The sequence below is a fragment of the Pithys albifrons genome, chromosome 11 (assembly GCF_047495875.1).
Source record: "Pithys albifrons albifrons isolate INPA30051 chromosome 11, PitAlb_v1, whole genome shotgun sequence".
NCBI classification, from domain to species: domain Eukaryota; kingdom Metazoa; phylum Chordata; class Aves; order Passeriformes; family Thamnophilidae; genus Pithys; species Pithys albifrons.
In genome coordinates, this window is record NC_092468.1 from 22,876,144 (window position 1) to 22,897,669 (window position 21,526).

Sequence of the window (21,526 nt, forward strand, 5' to 3'; positions counted from 1 at the left end):
CCAAACTGCACTGCTGAACTGTGACATGATGGCAGGATATGGCAGGATTTCTGAATCATAACCAGTGGAAAATCCCTCTGTGTGTCCTTTTCAGCTAAATGGTGGAGTCAGTCATGATTTTCTCCTTCTCAGAGCACCAGGTATTAGAAAATTGACAAACTAATCAATATTGGGTTCAATTGTTGAAGTGCAGGGAGAGTTTGCCAAACCAGAGGCCGAGGGAACGGGTAGCTGAACTTTCTTGTGACATGTATGAGGTCATAGCCAGTGCCACATAAAAGAAAGAAAAACAGTTCATGGCTGTGAATAAATTGCTCACAGATGAAGAATCCAGTTTGCCAGTCCTGTGATGGGAGCAATCTATTCCAATGATTTGTTATGTCCCAGTGTTTGTCTTAGGCAGTACCAGAAGCATGAAAGTACAGATATAAAACTGAGAGATAATATGTAACAAAGATGTGAGAGACAATGGGCTATGACCAGTTTCCAGTGGAAAAGGCATACGGTGCTAATCTACCATGGATAGTTTCTTAAATGAGCAAGAAATTGAAAGAACATTTTAAAGTTTCCTGTTTCTTCACTGAAAGAGAGTCATTCTGAGTGCCAAGCTCAGCGTAACGCTTTAATTTCTGGGCCAACCATATTATGCAAATATCCTCATGCTCAGGTCTTAAATACCCAATCTCTCAGTTTCAGTCCTTGAAGAACAGTATTCTCACCTCCTGTTTAGTTTTGAATTAAGTGGAATGAGTTCTGGTGTGCATAAAACCCCAATAACACTAATAAAGTTAAATGAATGTAAATAATTAAGAAGTATTTTTGGTTAGTTTGTCTTTTTCCATGTGTTTTTGGGCCGAGCACTGTATTGCTGGTGCAGCCAAAGCCCCTTCCAAAGTAACACAGTTTTTTTTACTAAAAGCAATTTACAATCAGTCTTACATTTTGAGCTGTCAAAAATAGTGAGTTTTTCTTTTTTAGTTTTTGTTTGCTGGCTAAGCCCCAGAGATGAAGGTTTTTTTAATGTGTTTTGGATCTGCCCCAGTTTTTTTTTTTTATAACTGTAAGAGGAGAAGGTTCATGTTCTCTATAAGGTGCTGCTTGGATCCTGTGCTTATTTTAGACCGTTGCATTTCTTGGAGGTCAATGGTAAGACACTGATTTACATCAGCTGAGGCTCTTGCCAAGAGTTGTGTGGTAGACTGGATCCTTTCCTCCAAAGACTAATTGGAGGCCATCAAACTTAATTTTGGCTACTTTAAGTTCAATCTGTCTCCCTGAAAGAGCAGTAAAGCTTTCCTGCTTTTCACTTCTCTTAGATTTCAGTTGTAACATATAATGCTGGCTTTCAATTGTAATTTCAAAGCGTGTGCGACGCAAACTGTCTCCGGGCTGGGCCGGACAATGGGTGTGCCTGCCTATACATCTGTATGTAATTCCCTGGCTGGTGCTCAGTGATGCAAACCACTTTTGATGTCAGGAATATTGAGAAACACTGTGTACCCCCAGGCCTACACTAGAGAAAAGGCTCATGTCCTTCCAGGGTGAGGCTCTGCTGCAGGATTAGTGATTGATGAAGGTGCTGCCCGCCTACCAAACTGTCCTCTCTGTTTTGTGTTCAGGCTGAAATGGTTTCATATGCAAAATCTGTCAGGATATTTCAAATCCTACTGTTTGGCTTTCTTTTCTAGGTGATGAATGTTTGTATGAGAGCTTTCCCGAACTTCCCTTGGAGGAAGTGTCTGAAGCTGATGGAGAGGCTGCAAATGTTCAGTGTCCAGCATCCATCAGCATCCAAGAGCCCTCTTCTCCAGCAACCTCCAGTGAAGCTTTCACACCAAAGGAGAGCTCTCCTTACAAGGCTCCAATATACATTCCTGATGACATTCCCATTCCTTCAGAGTTTGAGCTCCGAGAATCCAACATTCCTGGAGCAGGATTAGGGATATGGACCAAAAGGAAGATTGAAGCAGGGGAAAAATTTGGCCCTTTCGTAGGAGAGCAGCGGCCACACCTTAAAGATCCCAGTTACGGTTGGGAGGTAAGATGCTGTACACTCTTTTGGTCTGTTGAGTTCTGTGTGTCTATAAACACACAAGTATTTGCAGAATTTGTGTCTTATCCTGCAGCAGCCAGAACATACTTGTTTGCTCCAATTGCATTGTGGCCTTTTGGGGCTTTCTGCGTGTAGACAAGTGTCAGTTGAAGGAGGAAAAAAATCAGGATTTAATATTGCATTCCATGCATGAAATCTGTCTAGGTGGATGTTGGTGGGTGGTGTGTTGTTGGAACATTTCTGTACCATTTTTAGTCTGTTCTTGAATAGTCCTCCAGTATGTTTGTGGGTGAGGGATTTGACAAACTCACTGCACTTTAGGTTTGAAAAGCAGCCAGGTGCTGCTTTCAGGGTTGTCAGTTGTCACTTTCTGTCAACGATGATTAGAATAGCCCTAAAATGTGGTGTTATGTGGCTAAATTGAAGAACCTTGCGCTGCTTGGGGACTTCAAAAGCTGGGGTGGGGTGTGTGATCCTGGTTCCATTTAACCTAATGGGAATTCAGCCGTTCATTTGGTGAAGTACGTTTGGTGCTGGTGTCAGACCCAGCGTAGGTGGGGATGGTGTGGCTCATGTTACTTCTGCAGATCCTTTGGGAAATGTTGGCTTTCCTGAAGGAGCTCAAGGACTCCTGTGGTGAGTACAGGAATTGGTTCTTGCGTTCCCTGCCTTCAAGAGCAACCTGTTTTCCTTGCTGTGATACCACTGTGGAGCTGGCTGAGCTGCTGGTCCATGGTCAGGTCAGGAATTTAAGCATCAAGTGGTGTATGTTGCTGTTGTGTTATGATGTAACAAATGTTCTTGCGTGTTTTTATTCATAGTTTTAACAATGTGCTGTAGGACACAGAGCATAATCTCAGTTTTCCATCTGTACGTTTCCTCTGGTTTCTGATAAGGGGAGCAGTACAGAGTTTGCCTGGCCCTCCAGGGCCACAGCTGACCTCTGGAGAGATGGGAGTTCATTTTCCCAGGAAAACTGGAGTTTTGCTGTGCAGCATAGCCTTGCAGATATGGTGGAAATGAAGGTTTGATTTGCTTTAACTATCCATAAACACTCGGTGAGTTCAGTCCGAACTTTCCATCCAGTTGTTTAAACTCCTGTGAGACCTGTGACAATATGACAGAATAGTGTCAGGAGAAATTATAGACTTGGCAGTGCTCTATCAAGTTAACAGACTCTGATGCAATATAATTGCTAGTGAGAAATCTTCATTATTTGAAAAAGGCACCAGGAAACCATAAAATCTGACCTTTAACCACACCACAATTAAGTTCAGATATTGATCACAGAAGTTGAAGCAGAACCGTTGAGATATGGCTGTACTTGCACATTTAACATATTCCAAAATTAGGATATTTTAGACTGGACCCTCAAGTGTTGTAGTGCAGGATAACTCCACTAAAAGTGAGGGAAACCCATCTTGATTTTCACATCCTTACATTTGGATAATACACTGCGATATTAGAGAGTAGTTTTCTTGCTTGAAATAGTTAGGATTTGGGGCCTAAGATTTCCAGACAAGAAATGAATATTTTGATAGTGCTGGAAAGCCCAGCTGGCAGACTGAATCCCTTTCAAGCTGCAGGACTCGTGCCATTTGAATAGTGTTATGTATTTGGGACAGCTGGGGGAAGCTATTGAAAAGTCTTGGAGCAAAATCACAGAAAATCAGCAGTCAAGTCCCTCTGCAATTTAGTCACTCAGCATTCTGTGGTGCTTAGGGGAGCCCAAAGCAGAATATTTTTCCAACAAGTGGGTTAATACCTTTATTGAAGTTGAAGTGAGATAAAGAAATATTGGTTATGAGAGTTAACACAGTGGGTAAAATGGCACATAGTGGTGGTCAGGACTGAAGGATGGATGAGAGGGAGCTGGTAGAGCTGGAGAATTTTCTGGTGCCCATTCCTGCCCAGATGTTCATCATCACACTCCTCTGGAACCCACCACTTCCTTGGGCTTGTGCTTTGGGATATAAAAGGGGGAAAAGAAGCTGTTACTGGCGTGTGGGCTCAGGTGGTGCTAAAGGCAGTGTGGGATGCTGAGGGAAAGGTATCATTTATTGAGGTTTAAGTGTGGTCTTGGTAATTCAAGCTTTTCTGGTGGTGCTTTCTGCTTAAATGGGCACTTTTGAGAAACAGGGAGTTTGTCCAGCCAGGTGCCAGTAAGTCAGTTAACAAATGAGAATTCATTCTGCTGTTGCTGGTATCAAGGTGAAATTTCATTGTTAAACTCAAATGGAGGAAGGATGGAACCAGAATGTCTGTATGGCACTGGGTAGGGGTTTAAGTGACTTTGTAATACAAGAGGTTTTAAAGTATTTCTTTCCACAATGATAGTTTTTTTGATGAGTGAATTGTATTTATGTAGATCCTGAAAATAATTCCCTTATGTTTGATTACACATAATTCCTACAATAGTTCATGGTCCTGCAGAGGTCACCTGTGTCTGGTGGCTTCCAAAGGCAAGATGTCCCAGTCTGCTCACACTGACTGCTGGTCCCACAGGCCAGAGAAAGTATTTTGCTGTGTCCTGTCTTACTCATTTCTTCACGTTGTATGTGCAGTGCTCCAGGAAACACAGAGTGGGGTTGCACTATTGCTAATGCTTGTGTTCTTACTCAGTTCTCTTGAGCACACTCCCCTGTGGCTACACAGAGCATGATTAAGTTATTGGAAAAATCAATCTTTCCATTTTATCTGAGTTTAAGGTGAAACACTGAATGTACAATGTGCAATGGTGTTTGGCTTTGAGATAATGAAGACAGACTCTTTTTGAGAAAATATTAACATAAATATTGTAAAATAGTTTTGGAAGGAAAGCTGAGTGTTTTCCTCAGCCTATTTCTATGCTTCCTATAGTATCAATTTTGCTATGAAATATTTGCTCTTTTTTGTAGTTTTTTAGGGTTGCTGGGTAGTATAGAGTCTTCCACAAACAATTTTAAACCCAAACCCTACATGCACATTGGGGGGAAGAATTTACAGCCACACACAAATTTGGACTGTAACTGCATTTTTGGAAAGGACATTTTTATTCCTTCTCAAAAGGTTGTCATAGTTTTGGGTATTTCCAGCTGTGGGATATTTCTGACTTCCACTTTTTGTGACTGATATCCATCTGAGTTGATACTGGGATTAGCCTGTAGTGGTCAAGAGAGAAGTGGAAGCTGGAGGAAATGCTGCTGTTAAATTTTGCAGCTGGGCAGTTGATGGTAAAGAAAAATTTGCTGCAGAAAGCTGAGGAACTTCATTCCCCTGTAGCAAGACTCCCTATGGCATCAATGCAGAGTTCTGTCAGAGCCAGTCCAAGAAAACAGTGCCTGTTGTGTCCATTTATACACTTCAGCCATAAAACACGCTCTGGGACAAAGAGAATTTGTTGTGATATAGTTGTGCTTGGGTCATGATTGGAGTGCTGTAGATCAGTTTAAATGAAAAGCCATAAATTTGAATTTTATCTCATTTTGTGGGTCTAGAGCTGAGCATTATCTAATCAGGTATTGGTTCGCTGAAGTACAAATCGAACAGGGGGTCACCGGACAAGGGGAAAGGTCGAGCTTTTTTGCAGTTTGTCACGGAGATTTTAGTGTTTGCCTGAACATCCAAGAGGGTCGGGAGGCTGTTGCTTGGTGGTTGTTTGAAAAGGGAAAATTGACTGCTGCTTAATCAACAAAGAAAACAAGCTTTTAAGGGATGGCAGTATTTTTTTTTTTTAAAAGCAAAGGAAAGCAAATTTAGTTGATTTCATTGTGGTTCATGCCCTGCTATGGAAAACAACTGGGAGAGAATTTCAAAGCAAGCCCTTGACTGGGTCACCAAAGCACACCCACCTTCCTTCGCCCGGCACCTTCCGGAGGGCGTCAGACATCCAAACTCAGGGTTCTTACCTCAAACTCAAGGTCTCATTCATAAGGACAAATTCTTCCCAGCTCTTTTTATCCCAAACTTCTATTTCTTTACTAGGAGGGCAAAGCCAGGAGCAATAAACTCCTATAAATCAAACCTGTCACAGAAGTAAAAAATATTTTAGAGCTTTATAAAGCAGCATATAATCTGTTTATAGATCAGAGTATATTTTCCTGTCATGCCAGCGAGGCTGAAAAACAACTCATATTTGGTAGAGTATGCTTGAGCTGATGCTATTACTTCTAAATGGAAATTAGGAGGCCATTTGGCTATTTATTTATGTCTCCTCTAACATTTTTTATGTGAGTCCTTGGAGAAAACTGCACAGCTTCCTAAAAATTGTTTGGGAGTACAGACTTCCCACTAGTTAGTAGGGACTGGAATAGTTGCAATTTGAAGGTTTAATTCTGTCCTCTTTGGCTTTTGGCAGTTTTCAAAATAAAATTTAAGGTTTATTTGAGATTCTGGAGTCTAGATCTACCATCTTTCTCTATGGCAATTAAATTATAAATTGCAAAATGTAAAGACATAGGCTTTTAAAGATGGAATCTAATGTATGTCCTCATAAATCTGAGTTGTAGCACCTGAACCAATAACTTGGTTTTCTTAGCATCCAAAACATTCTACTGTAATCAATGGGAGTTATCAGCTGAATCCTCTCTAAGTATAGATGATAGCCCCTATTTTTGGGTCCTCCTTTGGAAAAAATCTGTCAATGTTGAAAGCAGCAAATTTTTGTATTTATTTTTTTAAATAAGAACAGAGCAAAAAGTATCATCTAAGTAACTTCAGGTGGGATTCACACATCTTAAAACTTGAGTTAAGCTGTTCTTATTAAACAGTGACAGTGCTGAGGCAAACGACTCCCTTGTAGCCAGTGAAACCACTCTGGGAGAGAGCAGCAGATAATGTCTTTTTCCAAAAGGAAAAATGAAAGGAACAAAGACTTCTGAATATTTTTCTTTGGTATATGGAGTGTGTCCTACTGTTAAATGAAAAACCTCTTTATTTTCTGGTGTTGTCTGACACTTTCACACTGCCCTGACTTTTACAGACCAAATCTTGGCTTTTTCTTAAATTGTTTTGAATGTGCAAAGCAGCTCCACACTCAACCATGTGGCTGGAAAGCAGGGAAGTATAATACAGATTCCTTGCCTATGTTTTCTCCTTGCATATGGATTTCAGCACTATAGATGCTCTAGGGACTTTTATAAAATTATTGTTGAAGCAAAAGCAGGAGTAAGGATGTGGCTTGTTCTGTTACTTGGAATTAAAAAGGAATGATTTGTTTTATAGTGGGAGGTGGGGCTGCTGTTTGATCAATACAAGACCAATCCCGTTTCGCAGAGTGTGTTCTTCCCCAGATCAACAGATCATCCCCTTCTGGCAGCTGCAGGTGGGGGTGACATCCTTACCTTGTCTTCAGCACATAGGTGATGTTTTATCCCATTTGGAGCTCAGCTTTGCAAGGCATAGAGCACTCTGGCTGAGATCCAATAAAGCACTTAGGCACGGGCTTATCATCAACAGGATTACCCAGGTGTTTGAGTTAAGCACGTGCTTAGCTGCTGTGTTAAGCTCTCAGTTAGGGACACAGTGTTCAGTGCACACACGATGGAGTTCATACCGTGTATCTTGCCTGGGGTGAGTGTGCACGAGGGTGCTCGAGGCGGCCCCTCCAAAGCTGTGTACAAAAAGGACAGTGCTTGTGGTGCTGTGAGTGTTACCAGCCTGAATTCTTCTTCTGTTTGCATCTGGGTCTTGTGGTGAGGCTGTGACTGAGTCAGACGCTGCAGCAGCATCAGGAGGAGTCCTGTAGAAGGGCAGACAGATGTTTTGTGAGCAGTGTTGCTCTGAGTCCATGTCAGCTGTGCAGCCCATCCAGCTCTCTCCTGTTATCACCAGCTCTCTCCCTGCATGGAGAACAGTTTATCATTGCAAATGAGCAAACATCGGGTCCTTGAATAGCAAGATATGAGCAGGTGGACTTGTCATTCAGTTTGAATTAAATATATTGACAGCAAAGGGGAGCTGTTGGTCCTTTGGGTCGTTCCCAATCAATGTGGATGGAAAGGGTTAGGACAGGGGGACTATGCAGCATTAGCCCACTGTTGTCTTTCCTCTGCTATTCCTTACTTCCACTCTTCATTTCTCCTAGTTCTTTGGTTAACGTGATTAAGCAGCCTTGCATCCTGGGGCTGGTGGGATTTGATGCTCTGTTTTTTTGGACCAAGTCCCAACCATCCTTTGCTCAGGTAAAGCTGCTGCTCACTGGAAGGGGAGCACAAACAAGACCTGCAAAGCTCCCTCTTCAGTTTTTCAGGGGAGCTGTTCTCAGAAAACATTCAAAACGGTATCACACGAGGTAGCTGAGAGGTTGTAGTGGTCGCCAGCCCTCTGTCCTGAGGCAGCTGCAGCCCTGGGGCTCCTGCTCATGGTGCTGATCAGTCGCTGAGCAGACCCAATGTGGCATCAGCTCCAGGAAGAGGGTTTTGCAGGAGACTGAGCAGATGTTGGTGTGGCACAGCTGTGCAGTCTGACAAAACCTTTTGTCTCGATTAAACCTGGAATGGTTTGTGTAGAATTCACTGTTTCTCCACCCATAGTGGATGCTCCTGAGTGTCCTTGACCTCGAGGGCAGGAAATGGCACATTTCATGGCACAGTCTAAAGCTACAGAATCTGCTCTGTAGGTCTGTGTGTGTATTCCCCACAAAGCCACCGAGGTTTTAATTTAATCAGAGGGAGCATTAACTCCTGAGGGAAGCAGAGTGAAACCACAAGGGTCAAGTGGACTTAGAAACAGGAAAGGGAGAAGAAAGTTTTGTTACCTTCTTCAGAGCAGAACTGAGGGGATGTTGTATTTCTCTTCAAAACAAAGTGGTTATTTATTTAAATGCTTCAAAGGTAGATTTTATTTGAGTTCAGTAACACTCTGTCCAAGCAGGTAATAGAATTAACAGATTTGTGAGATTATCAAAATATGAAGAAAAATAATTGAGATAAGTCAAATGTCACTTTAAAAGCCAAAAACTGGTAAATTGAATTTAGGCATTAAGAAAGACAACAGCAGAAAGAAAAATAAAAAATATTAAACTGAAGAGAATAATAATTGCATCTAATAGAACTGACAAACAATCATAATTCTTCCCATTAAATAAAAATGTTATAAAAATTTATTATGGAATGCCACATTATGCAAGCCAGGATTCAAAGATGAGTTCTTTGCATTAAGTACAGTAGATGCCATTAAGGAAAACAGTCAATATGTCACTAAGCCACAGCCTGTAAAATTAAATTGATTTGGTAAATGTAAGTAAGATAGATCTGTTTGCTTTCATCATCAATTTTGAGAGGGTGAACAGGTGATGTCACCAACCTGGGAGCGATAAAGATGCAGGACCATCTGGAAAGCTTTGTGATGGATGGGCAACTGCTTTTGGATAGTGACAGTGCTGTGGTACTTTGTCACTTGGGATGCAGTACTTAATAACTTTTCAATACCATCATAATAAATTTCACTGCCTTATTAATATAGAAATGGTGAGTTATTACTGTGATGGCTATTGTAAATAACAAGAGATGCAGCTGTCAGGAGCTGATTGTTTGGGCATGTTTCTTTAAGCAACACAGTTGACTTGGGATAATCAACGTATGTCTCTACCAGCAGAGTTTATTGCTCTTGTCAAAAGAAAAAGCGGCATTACTCAAAAATTATATGAAGTCCATAATAAACAAGTTTAATATATTATCAGACTTTTCCTATAAGTTTCCTAACACAGGACAATAAATCACTTTTAATAATGCCTTTCCACGTACAATAATATCCTTATGCTGTAATAATGTCCTTTCCTAACTATTCACCAAACAGAACTTCTGAAAAAGCAGAAGGGTATCTCACACTCATCAGAACACTTACAAAATTAAATCTCCCTATTTCATTAAAAGGCTACTTCTGATATAAAGCTGATGGGCTCTAGCTGTGTCTTTCTTTTTTATTTTAATTGAACAGATGTAGTTAAAAGTAATCTATGACAAAGAAATACAGACAAAATTATAACCATGTGTCCCTAAACACTGGCAGGAAAGAGCATCTGTGGGTGTTTTATGAAAGCCCAGCACTGCTCCGTGACATTGCTGCTAATGTCATCGCTCTGAGGACTGGAGAGAAACAAAATGCATAGATAGCTGTTAGCAGAAGATGAATTACCAGATCAATCATTTAGCACCATTCAGAGTATTACACCATTGTTCCCTGGGAAGATAATTAAATCAATGATGTCTTTCTTATTTGTGTAAAGAGGCACGAACTTGTAAAGAATATCCAAACCTCCTCAAACATATTATTGCTGGATTTTTTTTTTGTTTAAGCCCTACTGACTTTGCCTTTCAGGCTGTAGCTTTGTCCCTCTTTTCAATTAAATGTCTCTCCACCATTTCTATGACTGCTGAAAGGAGAGCCAGCAGTCTATTAACAGGCAATAAAGTTCAGGAAGCCTAAGACTAGTTTCTTGGGTCAGAGGTGAAAATTGCATACTAAATGAAACAAAGGTGTGTCTTGATGGCTCAACAAGCAGTGGAGAGATGAGAATACATGTGGGCAGGAGGAGATGGCCATCATTAAACAGAAGCAAATGAAGACAGGAGTTGGTGTACAGCAAAATGCTTATTAACCCAATGAACACATGCACTTCAGAGGACACAGCGCTGAGGTTTGGCATTTAAAGCACCACGTGGTTTAACAATACCATTGCAATCAATCTGGGCATTTGGTCTAATAAAGACATCACAAAACTAAAAAAAAAAAAAAAAAAAAAAGAAAAAGTCCAGATCTTGCTTGCCTAGAGCCTGCAGACTGGGACACGTTCATCAGAATGGCACAAAAATACACTCATTTGGAAGTAAAAAAAGAAAACAGTAATTGGCTAATAGGGTATTTCTACCCTAGAGAGTATTAGTATGGAGTTTTATTGTCGTGACAACCCTCATGTTTCCTGGCTGAATGGTAGGTGGCACATGCAGGAGTGAGGACAGAGGTTGTCATAATCCAGCCTGATTTTATGTGATCGTGCTAACTTTGGCACATACAATACTCATTAATTTGGAAAAAAATACAAAAGTTAAGTAGCCCTTCCTTTTAAAGTCCAGACCTCAGGTTTAGTGTGGAAAGATGTAAAAGATCCCACAAAAAGCATAACATTTCATCAGGTGAAGCCTATGGTGTTAGGGGGCTCTTGTGTATAGTGGGTTTCCCAAAGTGTTGTTCTTAGTCTTAACTTGATGAAGTGTATTGGCAACACGCACCGAGCTGGCTTTTGACATGCTGTGTTGGAGACCTGGTGTGGAGCTGCTCAGGATTTCCAGGAGGAACCTCCAGTGCCTTCCTATCTTCTTGAAATGGCCTCATGTGGCAAAATGGGCTTTTGGAAAGTGTAGCTATTGGCTATGTGTGTATTTTATAAAAAAATAAATCTGAATATTAATGTTTTCTAAGAGATTTGTGGTCACGGTTTTTCTGTTGGTTACAGCAGCAGCTATTTCAAAACCATGGCAGTAATGTTGGCTTTGTGCAAAAAATGTGAAACTCTCCTGGAGGGGAAAAATGGAAGTCTGGGGGTGAGAAAGCTTAAGGATTACTGTATTTGAAGAAAACATTTTGTAAAGCCAAATTTTAAGTAGTCATTTGGTGATAACCTTTGAATAAGCCAAAATTTGCACGTGAACATGGAAAATGTGATTTTTTTTTTCTTGCTAGTCTTGACATCTAACTGTAAAATATCTATGTGTATAGGCACCCAAATGAGTAGTTAACAAGGAGGGAAACTTATTTTTCTGTCTACGTTTAATGCTAAATTCAGAAACAATCCTACCAACCCTCTTTGCACAGGAAGGTGGTGCTTATGCCCAGGGAGAGCAGCAGGGCCTTGCCATGCCCTTTGAAATACACCCTCTCTTTTGGGCAGAGAACAGTATCTTACCATGTTCCCTCAGCAGAGATTATGTGAAGAGGCCTTTTTCTTATCTGAAGACCTGTGGTCTCAGAATGCATTTCCATCCACCTGCTGACCCCAGACACTGCACTTCTCTTTTCTTCTTTCGTCACTGTTCTCCTCTCATAACTAGTACTGCTGTTCTCCACATCATCCCAAAACCTCTCAGCCAGCTGGGATCTTTGTTAAGCCTTATGAAGACCTTTGTAACTTCCTCCTTCCTAGCATTTTCCAGTAGGTCCCATCCATCTCTGGCCTTTATAACTGGCCCTCATCATCCTCGCTTTAGTTTCCATCAGGTTGGTTCCATAAGAGTCATCTCTGCCTCTGGCATTGGCTCTGTACAGAATTTGCTAGCCAGGCTCTGATTGCCTTTTGGTGCCTGCATATATTTTAGTTTTCTGCTGCACCCTTTCCTTTCTCAGCTCTCCTCGTGTCAACATTTCAGCGTCTCTGAGTTCATTTGGGCTCAGGGCTTCCCTGCTCTTGGAGACACAGCCTGCTCATACCTTCCCCCAGACTCTCCCCTCTGACAAATCACCTCTTTCAGCATTGCCACAGCAGCTCAATCCTTATCAGTACATGGCCCCGTTATTTCCTTTCAAAAGTTGATTTTCTCAAATCATGCCCCCAATTCGATGGCTGGTATTGTTGCAAAAAGGCAACGTCTCAACTTCTGTCCTCAAAGCGTGTTCTCTCCCACTGACACAAGCAAAGCTGAATATAATGTGGTTTAGGCTGAAATAATGATGTTTTGATTTCACAATAGTTCAAATAATTATTTGAAAATTATGACTTTAATAGAAGCTGCTGTGTGTGTAAAGAAGGGATTTGTCTTGGAAAGGGTGACGTGTTTGACATTTGCATTCAAATACTTCTGTGCTTCTGGAGCGTTATTAAGACTGGACTATCTGTGCCCACCACCCATGGCAACAATGGGCAAGTATAAGATGAAAATTCCAGTTTTCAGCCCCAGTATTCCTGAATAAAATTTAGCTGATTGCAACAGTATCATTTTGGGTATGATTTTTTAGTGGATTTGAGTTTGTATGGGTTTAGAATAGGTGCTTGAGCAGCTTTTGTCCCCATGCTAATGCCCCCGCAGCAGTGGGAGTCAGGAGGAGTGAAATGATGACCTGAAATAGCAGAGGGATCCAAACAGAGCTGGATTAATGTGGAGTGGGGCCCTGGTCCCACCCAGCCAGGAATCTTCATCCCGTCTGGGATCCCCCCATCAAACCCAACACCACTGAGCCCCTGGTCCTTCCACAGCACTGGAATCCCCCAAAATGTCTCGAGCAGCCCTGGCAGGATGAGGAGCTGCATGCCAGGCTGAGCATGAAACAGCAGAAGGATTAAACCCCAATTTGCCCATATTCGAATGGGCTTTGTACGTGACAGATGCATTTGATGTGTTTGGATAATCTGGTAGTAGCATTTCTCCTCCTGTGATATTGCCAGGCTCACTCTCTAATGCTGAAGAAGGGGAGAAAAAAAAGCCTTAGTGTTGGGAATTCTAAATAATTTGATGCAACAGGTTTAAGTTACCATTTTTGTGGTGAAAAGAAAAGCTTAGCATGATCCAGATTTTCCTTGGTTTCCTCCCATTCTGCTGAGAAGCAGAGGTATTCACATTTCTTTGTCTAACAGTTTTATAATGTCTTAAGAGATTAACAGTGAGCATGAATGAGGGGCCGAGGATTAGACGACAAAAAGCCCGAGCCGTCCACTACCTTGTTTGCACATTTTACATTTTTCAGCATTGCTGAGTGAGTATAGAAACTAAGGAAAGATAATAAGGACCAGAGTCCCAAAAGTGTTTAGTGATTCAAAAAAATTCAGATGCCATGTCAGAACTGACAGAATGATGGAGCATTATGTGGCAGGACCCACTTTTTTGTCTTAGGGTAAGCTCTCGCCCTGAGTGAATGCAGATGTTATCGCAGGATCCCAGACAGACAGTCAGTGAAATGTGACAAGCTGTCAGCAAAGTTACACTACGTTGAGTTTGCTAAAATATCCCAAAGCTTTATACACGGCTTTTATATATATATATTTAAAACTCTTAGCTCAATCGGGGTAAAAAAAGATCCTGGTTACAGTAACCTTTCCAGTCGGGAATCCTTTGAATGGTTCAGACGTGGCTGTAAAAGTTTCTTTAAGAGGAGGGGAAAATTATTATCTGAAATATTTGGAAGGTTGCGTTGGCATCAGTAAGGTTTCTGAAGGCAAAGCACATGCATGGTAAGGCTGTTAACCACATGTCATACTGTGTCAGTCATTCCCCGACTGATTTGGGCATTTACCCCTGTGAAATGCTTAGTCAAATCAGTAATAGCAGCCAGCAGAAGTGAACCCTACCAGTCCTCAGCTTGGCTTTCTCTTTAGCAGGGTATCAGCTTCAAAATAGGGGAGTTATAAGCAATTATCATTCTTTCACTGGCTTTTTTGTTTTTTTTTTTAAACCTCAAGATTAGATGCAAACAAGCTGGTGAATTTGCAAACTGAATGGTAAAAAGGAATGAAAAGTTAACTGATTAAAATATGCTCAGAAAATAAAAATGTGTCAGCGCAAATTGATGCAAATTATACGAATTCAGATGCTCTAAAGTCATAACGAGGTTCAGAAAATTACTCTTGTTTTGAATTTTGGATCTGCAGGAGACACTTGATTTGTAAATATTGTAACAAGATACAAGGTTTTAAAATTTTGAGTAGAAAAAGAAGGGCCCCATTCTGCATAGTCCAAAATATTTAATTTTCAACGAATTTGTGAAGGAAAGTGAAATTATTTATATCCAAATGCAATTCCAGGACTGTGCTTGCTGTTTGCCTCTTTTAATACTTCATTATGTAGAAAATATAAATATATATGGGGAAACTCAAATATTTTTACACATGCAATTGATTTTCACTTTTGAATTAGGACTGAGTCAGAGTCAAGCTTTTAAATAATTAGAAGACAGAGAGTATAAAATATTGACGTTTTCAATTTATTTCACAGCTTTATTTTAAAGGTGTATTTCCTTATACAGGTGAGTAGATTTTGATATAAAAATGCTAAAGTAAATTGCATATCTGTTTTGTAAGTAATTATATATATATCACTCCCAGGAACCCCTTAGTAGTCTGTATTCTTGTCTTATTATTGTTAGCTTAAGCCTAAATTTAATGAGAAGTCTGTTTATAGTGGCACAAACTAATATATTTTGCCAGAATACGAGTTGCTGTATGTCTGCTCTCCTCGAAGCAGAGCAGACTAATGCATGTGATTTATAATCAATTTAGGTCTCCTTTGGAATAAGATGATCTTGCATTATTTGTTTCCATACACTGAAAATATTAATTTACTCCTAGAAACAGGGGAGAAGGGGAAACGTAGCCAGCCACAATTTAGTGCAATTTGTGTTACAACAAAACGAATTACCAGCCGACACAACCACCCCCCAGCTTTAGAAAAATGGGATGCAAAGACACTTTGGAGATAACATCTCACACGGTGTATTTTGCAAAGGAAAAACCAAGCCCCGAAGTAAACAAACCACCTAAATTATGCATATGGAGGAAATGATTGAGAATATGTTTAGCTGGTAATCGCACTCATGCCGAAGTTTTAAATTTCATCTGTCTGCTCAGATCTATTGTGATCCATTAAGTGGCTTCCTTTTTTTCCGACAAATTGAATGCTGCAACTGCAAGGAGCTCTTTTGTTCTTTTAATTCAGTCAGCATGGAAATGATTTTCTCATTTCAGACCCTTTTCTGTCCTCTCTTCATTGTGTCAATAAAATAGAGTTGTGCAGAGCTGCTCTAATCAGCTTAGAGTGCTAATTCATTGCACTGGGATGCTATCTGGGTCCGGCTACAGGTGGGCACTATGAGGGGTCAGTCTCCAGGGGAGTCTAATTGTGTCTCTCTTGGGTCTTGTTTGCAGAATAACTGAAATCTCAAACCCTGGCTTAAGAAAGGAAGGGAAAATGCACGAACACAGGAGCACGCACTGTCTGCAGATGCACCACTCGCTCTTGAAGTTGTTTCTGTTTTGACAGAGGGGAAGGGAAAGCTTTAGTTCAGTAGCAAAAGATTCCTAAGGAACTTTGTAGATCAATTTTAAAGTTTAGGTAGGAATGTGGTCATTTTGAGACACAGGTATGCAAGAGGGAAATTAATGCTGTGATGCCTGTGAGGTATTTCAGGGGAGTCTTGCCTCTAAATTTTTGAGGTTTTCAAAAAGCTAATGAAAACAAAGGGAAATACATTACTAAAATAACAAATCCCCTCTGCATGTGCCAGTGCTGGTCTTGAGCAAGCCTTTTGCCAGGGCATGAGGGGACTCTGGGTGTGAGGAGTCTGCCCAGCACTGGGAGCCCAGGAAATCCTCAGGCAGGAGAAGTGGGAACTGTGGGTGTCTCAATCTCACTCCAGTGCCTGATCCCCAGGGCAGCCCTTTCCTCCTGCTGTGGAGGGGCTGTCCTCACAGCAGTAGGTGATGCTTTCTGCTGGAGACTTCGGGTCTTATGCTGGGTTACGTCAGAGAACTGATTGAGAAAGACCAAAAGAGGATGAGTGAAAGGGTAGTGGAAACTTGTGTTTCTGCCCCAATATTGCACAGTTTGGCCTCAGAACTGTCCCTGACACAAGACCAGCAGACTGCAGGCTTTGCTGTTTTGTTTTTTTTTAATAGATGTATTTGTGTTTACCACCAAGTACAGAAACACTCAGAAAAGAGGCACTGGTGAAGGGAGGGATAGGGAATTTCCAGTGATACCTCCTGTCTCTTTGCACCTTGTCTCAGGGCAGGGGTTGTGGGGCATCTGCCCTGGGCTTCATCCGTATCTCTGCCAGCTCTGCACCCTCGGGGCAGCCCTGGCACCTCTCCCATCAGAGACTGAGCAGAAAGAGTCCAAATTTCCCAGGCAGACCTGATAGAAGCTGCCAAATATCTTCCTGAAGCAAGGCCAGCAATCCCAACACAGCTCTGCTCCCAGCACTTGTTGTGCAAGCCAACAGAGATGGCATAGATGAATTATAGGTCTCCTACTAGAAATTTCTCAGCACCTTAAAGATGGCAGGGCAGCCCTGGCACATCTCCTCACTGGGGAGGAAGGGCACAGCTTGTGGCACAGTAGCCAGTGACTGCAAAAAGAAAAAAATGCACTAAAAGTGGTAAAGAAATTGAGCAAATAATAAATTTCCCAAGTAGTGTAGCAACAGATAAAAGGAAATTTACTTGAACAGCATTTTGTTTTTAAATTAGCATGAAGATTTTCCCAGGGAATGCATTTCCCTTGCCCACGGTTGCTCATGCAAAAAATGAGCACTTTTTGGAATTACTTAAAAAAAAATCTGTCCTGAAAAAAAAATTGTCTCTCCCAGACTCTTTTTCCCCTATGTGTGACTGAGGTTCTCACTTGTTTATGTGTAGGAAAAGTGGACAGATCATGCCTGTGGCACTTGGGCCTGGAGAACAGGGAGGTGACAAAGTCTCCCCAGAGCCTGGTGTCTTTTCTGCAGAGAAGTTGGTGGTGGCTCAGAAATTATTTCAAAGCAAACTTAGCTTGGCAGGGCATCAAAGCCTCATCCTTGGCTACTTCCATGACTGTTATTTGGACTGATGCAGTCAGTCCCCCTTCACTCAGAGTCAACCTGATGGAGTTTGGGCAGGACTGTTCCCCACCAGTGGATCTCCTACGGGAGCAATAAGCTGTTACTCTATTGTGGTTTTGTGGCAGAGCTGCCACCGTGAAAATGAATTAACATACCTGAAGACACCCCTGAGCAGGAAATCATAGTGCTGCTCTGTGATTCAGGGGTGAATAGGATCTCTCTATTATCAAGAACTCCATCAGGGAAGAGGAAATGAAGTTCCTAATTAGACAGTGTCCAAGGGAAGAAGTGAGGCATTGAAGAGATGAAGAAAATTGAGAGGTAGCTGATGCCTGTATCAGGCTAATGATAGAAAAGGAAATAGTAGAGCTTGAAAGGTCGCTGACCTTATTAGGCTCAGAGAAAAGTAGTAGATCTTCAAAAGCTTTCACCTATGATAGGTTGACAATGTGTGAAGTTCTCTAGATGGTCAGAGAGGAAAGACAGCCCAGAAAGAGCATGGGAACAAATTAGGTAGATTACAGTGAACTGCACAGATACAGCATGAAAAACATATTTAGAAAAAAGAGGAATCCAGAGGAGAAATAGCCAGAAATGTTTCATTGTTTGATGAGGTCTGTTTTCAGTATAAATACGGGATTTTCTTTCCCACTTAGTAGTTTTGTTTTTTATATCATCAGTTAAACTCAATATAAGATCCCTCACTGGGTTTAACATTTCCCTAATGAAGTATTTGCTTTCTGCTGAACTGAAATTCTTCAGTGGTAGCCAATTCTGAATATTAACTTCACTGAGATGAAGATATTGTTGCTAAAAATATCTTCAGCATTATATTTTGAATACAAGAACATTTTCTGCATCACTGAGTGAAAGCATTGCAGATCCCTTAGTGGTAAGAGGCTTTTACCCTGGAATACCAAACCTGGCCAGCTGCAAGAATTTTAAAGGCTGTTACAGGCTATTTTCTCAGTAGGTAAAAACTGCTTGACTCTTTAAATGAGATATTACAAGAAACAAGTCTCTAGCAAGTCGAATGAAATAGCCCTAAAGCTCTGCCTCCTCCCAGCCTCTCTTCCTGCAGCAGTTTTGTGCCGGCCGTAGGTGATTTCTCGGAGCCAGCAAGGCCTGATTAAAATCCTCCCTGCTGGTTCCTGTACAAGCATGGGTTGGGTTTAGAGGTAAAGTTGCTTCTCTGTCTTTCTGGTAAATGCTCAAGTTTTCTCGTCCCGACTGCTGGTAGGAAAGGGGGAGAAGGAATGCGAAGAAGAGGAAATTAAAAGTACAGCACTGCACATTTTTCATGCAACAGGACTAGTCCGTTTACAATGTAACATAACAGCAGTTGTTCAATCAAAATAAATGAGGACAAATTCTCTGCTGGTAAAAGTAGATGCAGCACCATGACTTTGCTGTAGTGTAAGCAGAGTAGGATCCAGTCCAACACAATAAACCCAATGTAAAGACAGACCATGGAAAAGCCTAAATGTGTTCTTTTACTATGAAAAAATTTTATCTTTTTATTTTTTTTCCCCTAATGCTATGTGAATAACAGGGCTGTTTCTAAGTAAATCCTGTTGTATTTGGAAATTAAAAAAACCCTTGCAGACAAGTGCTGCCATGTGGCATTTGTGAAGTAAGGCAAAGATGTTTCCTGAATCTAAAGCCAACACTTTCCTTTCACCAGAAGGGAAGACAAGTGGAACGCATCATGTGTTCTGCTGGTGCTTGTGATCCCATCCTGAAGCAGAACCACTTTGTAGGACCCCGACCTGGAGGCCAGAAGTGCTGCTGGACCCACCTCCAGAAGAGTTGCATGTCCCTGCGTCCTTAGGAGGGCTCTGCAGTGCTAAAGATGTTGGAGATGGAGAAGGGCTGCCATCCCTGATTAGATGTGGTTTGTAACAGTATTGTCCTGTTTTCACTCACCACGGTAGAACATTTCTACTGGGCTAACAAGGCACAGGGTAATGAGAAACATGCCAAGTTTAAGGGAAAGAGGAGTCGAACGTCCGTCCAGGAAACAAATGTGATCAATTACCCCAAGTGCAGAACTCGCAGATACCTTATCTTAAGACTTCTTAAAATAAGAACTTGATTGTTTCCAAATGCCTCTAAGAAGCCAGTGATAGAAACACATTAATGTGAGAGACATGGGGAATTTTATCACCTCCAGAAATTGTCATTATTACTTGGTTCTATAAAGATATGGAAGAATCAACACAACTGTCTAACACATGATCATAGCAATAAATCCACAACTGCCTATGCATGTGCAGGCTGTGCTTGTAGAAGCAGAGTTTCAGCATTATATTATTACAGTCATTAAACAATATTTCAAAAAGCCATCAGTATTGATGACAATGTAAATTTCCTTATTTGTGCTTTATTTCACTGAGTGGTTTTTTTGGTAACATTGGACTTGTTTCTTTTCTTCAGGTGTATTCAAAGAGTTTTCCTGGTTGATTATTCTTCTTGTAGATGCTACACTATCTGTAGACAGCTACTGAACTTAGATTGACACTGGAGATGGAGATAATTAGCTGAACTTTTTTACTAACAGTGTGTTTTCTGAACCTACATTAGCAGCAGGGAGAAATGTGCCATGGCAGGCTCATACTAAGGTATGAGCCTCTCTCTCTAAGGTTTATAAAACAAATCTGGAATGTTTAGGACAGGAATATGTTTTCTTCATGAAGTTGCTGCTGTCTGTAGGGATGGCACCTGTGGATGAATTAGCAGGAGAGGGGAAGCTGCTGTGGGAAGTCTAACATGCTCTTGCCATGCATGCAAGTCCCTTTGGCAGGGATTGTGTTCAACATCTCAGGGAGGTTTATGGCCTAAAAATCACACTTCATGAGAGTAATTGCCTGGGATGAACATGGCACTTCTTGTAACTTGTGGGTGCATTTCCAGGCTGAGGCCATGGCTCTGGAGTGAGCCAGACTGTTGCCACTGGTTTTAACAGGAGTAACACCAGCCTCCTGTATTCCTATGTATGAGGGCATTCCATGTGGAAACAATTTAAAACCTGAGTGCTCAGGACCGATGCACCAGTAGAATGAATCAAAATACAATGTTGGTTTTATCAGTAAAGAGTCCAGATTGGATTTCAGAGGTGTCTGTTCACTTGTAAATCCACACCCGATCCACCTTTGCGTAATGAGGACTGAAATGAGGGCTAGAACATTTAAGTTTTGCTAAACATCTCTTGACATAGGTGTTCCTATATGAAGGGTGTTATTGCACCATTCAGCAGGGGCTTATTTCCTTTAAAAAGTGTTTGCCTCTCTCCTGGAATGACAAATTTGGCATCATCTTCAGCACATTATTCTGTTTGGTGATGTTGTTCCAGGTTTGAGATAAAAATTAAATTGCTCTAACCTTCATGTACATTTACTAATTACAAAAGAAAGAAGTGTTTATTGCAAATAGTCATTCAGATGCAGCTAAACTCCTCAGACATGCTTATTATAGTGATGCATGAGGTAGGCATTTCAAGGGACAACATGTGAATGTGAAAAAAAACATTTCAGGCATTTACCTGGAATTATATTCAATACTGACCTGTTATGGATTGTTAAAGTTCTTCACTTTAACCTGGAGACATTTGCTAGTGCAAAAGTAATGGCTGCTTTAACATCCGTGTACAAAAGTGGAATTTAAGAGATTAACTTGCATTTGACCTACTTCAGCTCTCCTGGTAATGAGGGGTGCAGAGGCACAGAATTAATTTCTCTCAATTTGTGGCTCTCAGGGGTGCTGCTAAGTTTGAGAGTGCTTGAATTTTAAGAGTCTCCTGGTGTGCCGAGAAGGTTTTGTTACTGCAGTGTTCTGTGAGCAGCAGGGACTGAAGTGCCAGTTTTATCTGTTTGATTAATAGCCTGATTGAGTTCTAGTCTATCTTTGAAAGAAAAAAAATATATTTTCTCTCCCACTTGAAGGGCATTTTCCTCCACATATCCCAACTCTCCT

General features: G+C 41.2%; 1 protein-coding gene across 6 annotated transcripts in view; it reads left to right on the forward strand.

Moving 5' to 3' along the window:
* MECOM (MDS1 and EVI1 complex locus) overlaps positions 1-21,526 on the forward strand; it is a 333,501-nt gene that overhangs the window by 146,617 nt on the left and 165,358 nt on the right. For all 6 annotated transcript variants that reach the window (XM_071566409.1, XM_071566413.1, XM_071566416.1 and 3 more), the window contains exon 2: positions 1,689-2,038. In XM_071566409.1, the coding sequence (XP_071422510.1) occupies positions 1,689-2,038 (350 nt within the window). The remainder of the gene's footprint in view (positions 1-1,688; positions 2,039-21,526) is intronic.